Source organism: Phodopus roborovskii, unplaced genomic scaffold, assembly GCF_943737965.1.
Source record: "Phodopus roborovskii unplaced genomic scaffold, PHOROB, whole genome shotgun sequence".
Classification (NCBI taxonomy): Eukaryota; Metazoa; Chordata; class Mammalia; order Rodentia; family Cricetidae; genus Phodopus; species Phodopus roborovskii.
Window position 1 is genome coordinate 12,138,398 of NW_026126599.1, and position 8,187 is coordinate 12,146,584.

Consider the following 8,187-nt stretch of genomic DNA (forward strand, 5'->3'; position numbering starts at 1 on the left):
CTTCCTGTTCCTGAAGCAGCTGGAAGGTCAAATGTACCAGTCAGGCTTTTCAAAGGCTGCATTCTTGGCATGTTTGGGGATGAACTCCCTGGGACAGGAACAAGGCTTTGCCTCATGAGCATAACCTTGGTCCATCCTGTCTCTGCAGATGCCTGGAAACAGCTGTGAACATCTGCTTGCCTCTGTGACCTGGGGAATCCTAAGATGAACCCATTGTGTCAGGCCAGAATCCAGCACATGACTCAAAGGCTATTGTGTCTGTACAAGAGATCTCCTTTGGGAGGTCAGGCTGTCCTAATCTGTTTTGGTGTCTGGCCTCAGTTTCCTTCTTAGAGAAAACAATTTGAACTCTTTATGGCTGAGTAATTAACATAAGCATTGCCCTACATTTACACATGTAATATACAAGCATGCTCCTTATATAAAATTATACATAATATATATTTCTATCTGCTCTCTTTGATTTTGTTTCTCTTTCTCGTTTGTAATGCCTGGCAGTTATCCATAATTTCTAGTTTCTGTCAAGATCATGACCCTCTTTTTCAGTACACCACCTTGACATGAGTGAAATACTTCCCACATTCAAATAGACAGAAGCCTGTGACAATCAGCATTAGAAGTCACAGTAAGATGCCGGGCAGAGGTGGTGCATGCCTTTAATCCCAGCACTCAGGAAGCAGAAACAGACAAAGCTCTTTGAGTTGGAGGCCAGCCTGATCTACAGAGCAAGATTCAAGACAGCCTCCAAAGCTACAGGGAAACTCTGTCTTGGAAACCCCTTCCTCCCCCCCCCCAAAAGTCACAGTAAGACAGTTTCACTTAGTGTAAATTTCATCTTGTGCCATATTCATGAGATATAAAGATATATCTGATTGACCAGAATGCATCCTGTTAACGTGGAGTTCAAAGAGACAGCCTTTTACTGTCTGAGCCCAGAGCAGTTGAAGCAATACTTGTGACAACCTAAATGTTGGAGGGGAAAGAAGGCAGGGGAAGAGCTTAAATGTCCTTGGAGTCCTTCGTGGGAACCATTGTGTTGTCAGAATTCAGAAATCCCTCAACAGCTGCTTGGGATTGCCCCAGAAGTTCACTTGTAAAGCTGAGCCCTTGCTGAGGTTCGTGCATGAATTTGGAATCAAAACAAGGATGTCCTGGTATAAGTGTGGCACACAGATGGAACCAGATACTCTGTATTTTTGAAAGAGCAGAACATATGCAAGGGCCCGTGAGACTATGAGCCCCGAGGAACACAAAGCCTTGCAGGGGCCTCACTGTCAGTACACAATATTGACACCCCCCTAGAGTCCAACAAAAATGGCACAGTCAAGAGGGATACATTATGACACACCATCAAAGGTATCTCTGAGCAGAAGAGGAATATCATCACCCCAGCTGGGTCAGGCTCCTGATGTGGGGGACAGCCTCTCCCAGCCTGGGAAGCATGTCACCCTTTGGTGTCAGGTCCATCAGTCTTACCTATGATTCATGTTTACATCAGACAGTTATTGGTAGTTGCAAATGAAATGTGGAGTGGTGTGTGTGTGTGTGTGTGTGTGTGTGTAAGACAGAGGCTCTGTGACATCTGTGACCACACGGTGTTTTCTCCAATTCCAGAGGACCCAGTGTTCTAGCCTCTGGACACCAGCCACATACATGATGAACATATACACATGGAGGCAGAACATTCATACACATAAAATTAAAAGAAATCTTTAAGAAAGAAAAACATAAGAAAGACTTACATATACTGTTCAAATTCACAAGTTCCATGTGCTTCCTGTGCAAAACTGTTTGCTTGAGCAACTCATTTTGTAGTCCAGGTGTGTGTAAGCGTGCATGTGTGCATGCTCACCCAGATTGGGCCAATCATACAGGTCAGTGGCTTAGGCCATCCATGTCAGGTGTCTCCTCCTTAAATAACTTTCTCAATGGGACAGAGAATGGAATCTGAATTCCCTCTACTACGGTGGATTTTTGTTTTTAAAGTTAATTTACTCTTTACATCTGCTGCTCACCTGTAAGTAACAAAGGATGAGCACAGTAAAGCTATAGGCAGTTTTGGAAGTGCTGGTGACAAGACTTGCAGCATGGCTTCCAGGGACGCCTATGAGGATTGAAAGCCCTGCAGAGCTTGCTGGGGGCAGGGTAGGGATGTGGAAAGGAAAACACATCAAAGTGGGCTGGACTCTCCATAATGAACACTTTTTGCAGCAGGTGCTGCTGCTGTGGTCTCCATAACAAGCACTGAGCTATTAAAACAAAAGTGAATGCAAATACAACTGGCTAAAAAGCAGCCCAAACCTGTCCTGGGACATAATTTGTTTTCGCTACCACAAAGCATTTGTTGATTTTTCTGTGTTCAAGTACTAGACAAAGGAAGGGAGCCAGTGGTGGTCGTGGTGGCTCATAGGAGGCAGAGACAGGTGGATCTCGAGACCAGCTTGGTCTACAGAGTGAGTTCCAGGACAGACTCAAAAGCTACACAGAGAAATAAATCTTGTCTCAAAAAAAAAAAAAAAAAAAAAAAAAAAGGGTACACATTCGATCTCTGGTCACCCCAAAGCTTGCCAAGAGATGCAGAAGAACACAGAACAGGAAGGAAAAACAACAACAACAACAAAAAAAAAACCAAAAAAAAAAAAAAATCAGAAATACAAATCAGTGAGATAGATATTTATGGTTCACTTGGGGACCAACAATGGCCAGTTGTCAGCTGTGTGGGAGTTTCAAAAATGAGAAACGAGAGTTGCTTACTCCCAAGGAGACCACCACCCCATCCAGAGGGAGTTAGTTAGGGCATAATCAGACAGACAGTCATCAGAATTCATCTTCACAGGGCCACTCTGAGATGCTGTTACCTTTTCTGTATTAAGAAGTGATCTCAGGGCCATTTCGTGGACGCCAGGGAATGGAGAGCATCTGCTAAAGCAGATCCTGAAGTGTGGGGGTGGGCCTGACGTAGTGTTGGGGTTTGAACCTCGGTGTTTGAACCCAGGATCTCGAAATGCATCGTGATTCCTGTCCACTAGATTGTAAGGTGTATGTAGGTAATCTTGGAAACAATGGGAAGACTGAACTAGAGCGGGCTTTTGGCTATTATGGACCACTTCGAAGTGCGTGGGTTGCTCGGAACCCTCCTGGCTTTGCTTTTGTTGAATTTGAGGATCCCCGAGATGCAGCTGATGCTGTCCGAGAGCTGGATGGAAGAACACTATGTGGCTGTTGTGTGAGAGTGGAACTGTCGAATGGTGAAAAAAGAAGTCGCAATCGTGGCCCGCCGCCCTCTTGGGGCCGTCGCCCTCGAGATGATTATCGAAGGAGGAGTCCTCCACCTCGGCGAAGATCTCCAAGAAGGAGAAGCTTCTCTCGAAGCCGGAGCAGGTCACTTTCTAGAGATAGGAGAAGAGAAAGGTCTCTGTCTCGGGAGAGAAACCACAAACCATCTCGGTCTTTCTCTAGGTCTCGTAGCCGATCTAGGTCAAATGAAAGGAAATAGAAGACCAGCTTGCTAAAGAAGTGGTGTACAGGAAATAACTTCATTTGACAGGAGTATGTACAGGAAATTCAAGTTTTGTTTGAGACTTCATAATCTTGGTGCATTTTTAAGATGTTTTAGCTGTTCAAATTTGCTTTGAACTTTAGTTTTTCATAGACTGAAATAAACCTAGATCCTGCCCAGTTAAAGTGCGATGTGCTAATGATACAGAAACCACTGATAGAAATGGAATAAAGCTCTAGTTTGTCTAGTAGCTGGGATATGGTGTGGAGCTGTGGGTAAAATGATTGGCAGTCTTTAAAAACTGTTAGTGAACACCAGCTAACAGGTAAAGGATGGGAACTGCACCCTGAAGGCTTTCAGAGGTTCCTTACTGATTGCTATATATGGACGCATAGCTGCAACATTCTTTATTTGGAAATGGAAGACTTTAAGTTACCAGTGTCCTATCAGTGTAAGGGTACATTGTAGAGCTGAACCTTTGAGTTACTGTGCAAGATTTCTTTTTCATGCTGTCATTTATAATATGTTTGTGAGAATCCTTGGGATTAAAGTTTTGGTTACAAATTGTTGTTTAACTTGAAAGCTTGTTTTTCCTTGCACACTCAAAATCTGTGAGCTTGGTATCAAGTCCAAGTATAACATTCCTATTGGAAGCCATACTTATATTTTCTTGTAAAGTGCTTTTGGATTAATAAAATACTAGCATAATTGTGTAGTTAAAAAAAAAAAAGTGATCTCAGACTGGGTGGTGGTGGTCCACATCTTTAATCCCAGCACTTGGGAGGCAGAGGAAGGCAGATTTCAGTAGTTCAAGGCCAGCCTAATCAAGAGAGCTAGTTCCAGGACTCTTACACAGAGAAACCCTGTCTTGAAAAACCAAACCAAACCAAAAATCAAACAAACAAACAAAAAATTCACCATTCACCATTCACCATTCAGAAAAACACTTAAGACTAAGTTTCTAGATTACCACGATGCAAAGGAGACAACAATGTGTTGTGAGGAAATGTTCTGAGCCTACATTTCATAAAAGAATTTGTGGGAGAAATGGGCTCCAGGCTTAGCTTTGGAGATGGGCTGATTGAAACAGTAGGAAGGAAAAGACAAGGCAACCCAGATTAAGGGAACTACCCAAGCCAAGCAACAAGGGTACATTACTGGTAGAAATGAGGCAACTCTGGAAGTGTTAAGTCAAGTCATTGAGAGCCTTGAGCTAGACAAAAGGTGAACTTCAGTTATAACCAGAGATGAAATGGGTCAAGCTAGCATCCATACATAGGAACATTCTCGCTGGGCTTCTTTCTAGCTGAGCTTCTTTTCAGTTGGAGCAGACTCTGAGCACCTCTGGAGACCAGAAAGCATGACAATAGCTAATGATCCTTTAAATTATGGAAGGTGAGAATGGAAATCAAAGGAAGCTTGGAGTTTCTGTCATGTCGAATGGATTCTGAGCTCAGAGGAAGCCATGCCCATGTGACTGGTAGTGGCTCCTATATACAGGAAAGAAAAGGACAAGTGAGAGAAGGTGACAGTGGCTCTGGTGGGATCTCTTCTTCATGTCTGCTGTGGTGGCAGGAAAGAACACTAAAGATAAATAACCTATAGCAAACAGAGATGCATTTGGCCCCCTCTACAAGCCAGAAAGTCCAAGGTTGCAGGACACATGTGGTATACATACAAGATACAGGCCTAACACCTGACCACATAAAAAAATAAATAAACTCTAAGCTAGGCATGGTGGCACACACCTTTAATCCCAGCACTCAAGAGGCAGACACAGGGGATCTCTGTGTATTCAGGGCCAGTCTGGTCTACAGAACAAGACCAGCTGGTTCTACATAGTGAGATCCTCTCTCAAAAGAAAATAAAATCTTACAAATAAGATTTGGCTTTCCATATGTCTTAGTTAGGGTTTCTATTGCTGTAGAGAGACACTGTGACCACAGCAATTCTTATAAAGGAAAACATTGAATTGGGATGGCTTACGGTTCAGAGATTTAGTTCATTATCATCATGGTGGGACATGGTGGCATGCAGGCAGACATGGGGCTAGAGAAGGAGCTGAGTGGACAAGGACCTATGTCTTGATCTGCAGGCAACAGGAAATGAACTGTGGAGACCTCAAAGGCTACCTCACAGTGACACCCTTCCTCCAACAAGGTCACACCTCCTAATAGTGCACTGCCTTTTGGGGAGTGATTTTCTTTCAAACCACCATACCATCCTAGGATATTTTTTCAGCCTTTGTCCAGCTCCACCTAGTCTTATAACTGCTTTTCCAGGTAAACACCCATATACAGTTTTTCCACTGATCTTTTTCTGCAGAACCTAGTCAATGCAGATGATACATTTCTTCCTGTAAAACTAGACTGCTTTGTCCATCCACTGACTTCTAGTGACCTCAGACAACCTGAAACCTCAACACGCTTTCAAGTGAGCATGGATAAAACACTCTGTATCTGTCTCAGCTCGTTGGAAAGAAGGGAAGACAAGGCCTTTCTCTAGGTTTGAGAAGGTGGCTGAAACACCTGTGATGGTTCCTGCTTCCTGGTAACCAGGGGCACAGAGCCCTTTGTCATGATCAGTTGGTACCTTCTTCATAGAATGGTCTCTCTGGTCCTTTGTGAGGTCTGGATATTTGTTCTGCAGTTTTAATTACTGGTGCATTCTGTGTAGTCATCCATCATCAGCTATTGGCAGGAAAAACTCCTACCATCCTAAAAGTTGCCTTGTAATTTTGTTCTGCATGTTGGTACCATGCAGAAACCTTTCAGCTTAGACATAGCCTCACTTGTCTTTGGCCCCAAATACAAAATGATGTCTTTGCTCACATAGGAGAAATTAATAACCCAGCTAGCCATAGTCACAATCATCAGATATGAAACTTGTTCAGGGGAGACTTGGACCCTTGAATATGACTTTCCTTTTCTCAAAGATGTTCAAGATATGCTCTTTCCTCACTCCTGATACAGTCCTCACCTTTCAAGGAGATGATATAATATTAAAAGCATTCATTATAGTCATTACCATGTTATCAGTGTGTCCCACGCAGCTTCACAGACACACAAGGAAGTACAAAGAAGGTTGACAAAGGAAGAGAGGACAGGCAGAGTCTAGGGAAAAAAAAAAAAAAAAAAGGATGTTTAACCAATTTCAAAGCCAAGCGATTTACTGAAGATCATTCCAGAATCTTTTTGTATCTCTAAGGGAACATGGGTTGTTGAAAACAAAGGAATTTCATAGCATTTGGGGATGGCAGGAGGAAAGAGCCACTAGCTAAGTGGTCCTAGATAGACCTAAGACTTAAATATTGAAGGCTCCTTTGCAAATGGCATGAATATATAATCTACTGCCAGACAAAAACATCAGCAAAAATATTCAAAGATACTGGGTATCAGTAGTGTTGACTAACATACTTGGATATTTGTTACTGAGATTTCGCTGTGGAGAATTCTTGGCAACTCTCCTTAACACATCATCTGCAAAGCCTACATTAAAACCTGTTTTCCTTTCTTTTGAGCATAATGTCGTCAGTAGTTATAATGGTCCTGAAAGGCAGACAGAAACCAGTATCTTAGATGCAAAGGTCAGGGAAGGGTTATTGCTTTGTTTGACTAAAGATTTTCATGAGGGCCACTTTCACTGCCACAGATCAGTGTAAAGTTAGCACGAAACTATGACAGAGTAAAAAAATGCCAAGATTAAATCTGGTGGTGGTGACACATGCCTTTAATCCCAGCACGAGGGAGGCAGAGTCAGGCAGATCTCTATAAGTTCAATGCCAGCCTGGTGTACAAATCGAGTTCCAGGACAGGCTCCAAAGCTACACAGAGAAACCCTGTCTCTAAAAAAAAAAAAAAAAAAAAAAAATCCCAAGATGATATTTCAAATAAGTCACTCGAGAATCTAAAAACTGTGATGTGAATAATGAAAATTTCTCAGTATGTCCCTCATCCCCAAGGAGATGGTAGGGGAGGTCACATGGTATCTGCTGACCCTAGCAATCTTGTTGTGAACTATTAATTTGGTGTTCATATTTCTAAAGCTATGTGATGTGAAGAGATCTAGGTTGTAAGAAAGTCTCTAAATCTATTGGAAGAAAAATAGCAATAAATGTGATAGTTAAGATACAGAGGAGTTATTGTGTGACAGGTACTGCACAAAGAACCCTGGAGACTTACTTTTGTTATTCATTGAACAAAACTTTATTTAAACAATCATCTCTACCATGTCCATATTATAGACACTGAACTTGAAGCTTACAGAAGTAGCCTAGGCTGGTAAGATGGCTGAGTGGGTTAAGATACTTGTTGCCAGGCCTGGCCATGTGAGTTTGGTACCCAGGACCGACCCACACGGAGGGGACAGTGGACTCCTGAAAGTTGTTCCTTCTCCACTCAAGGTCCCTGTTAATAAAGATGGTCAAAGTGATTGCACATGCTCACTCATAAAGTCTTCAGGGCCCTGTGAAAGCAGGCAGTGGTTGGGCATGGTCCCACGAGCAGCTCCAGATTCCCTGAACCTGGTGATTAGTCAGAAACCATTAGTAAATGAACTGAAATCCAGCCAAAGCCTGTTTTAACACACTCTTGGCTCCTTGGTGACAACTTCAGCTTCTCAGAAATCATGTTTAGATAGAATAGGCAGCGGGCCATCTTGACCTCTCAAAGTTGAAAGGCAAAATGTTG

The 8,187-nt window shown here is 42.8% G+C and overlaps 1 protein-coding gene across 1 annotated transcript; it reads left to right on the plus strand.

The window, feature by feature from the left end:
- The first annotated feature begins 2,966 nt into the window (after positions 1-2,966).
- Positions 2,967-4,207, plus strand: LOC127237179 (serine/arginine-rich splicing factor 3-like). The gene has a single exon (XM_051205284.1). The coding sequence runs from the start codon at positions 3,005-3,007 to the stop codon at positions 3,494-3,496; it is 492 nt and encodes a 163-aa protein (XP_051061241.1). The 5' UTR covers positions 2,967-3,004; the 3' UTR covers positions 3,497-4,207.
- The last annotated feature ends 3,980 nt before the right edge of the window (positions 4,208-8,187 follow it).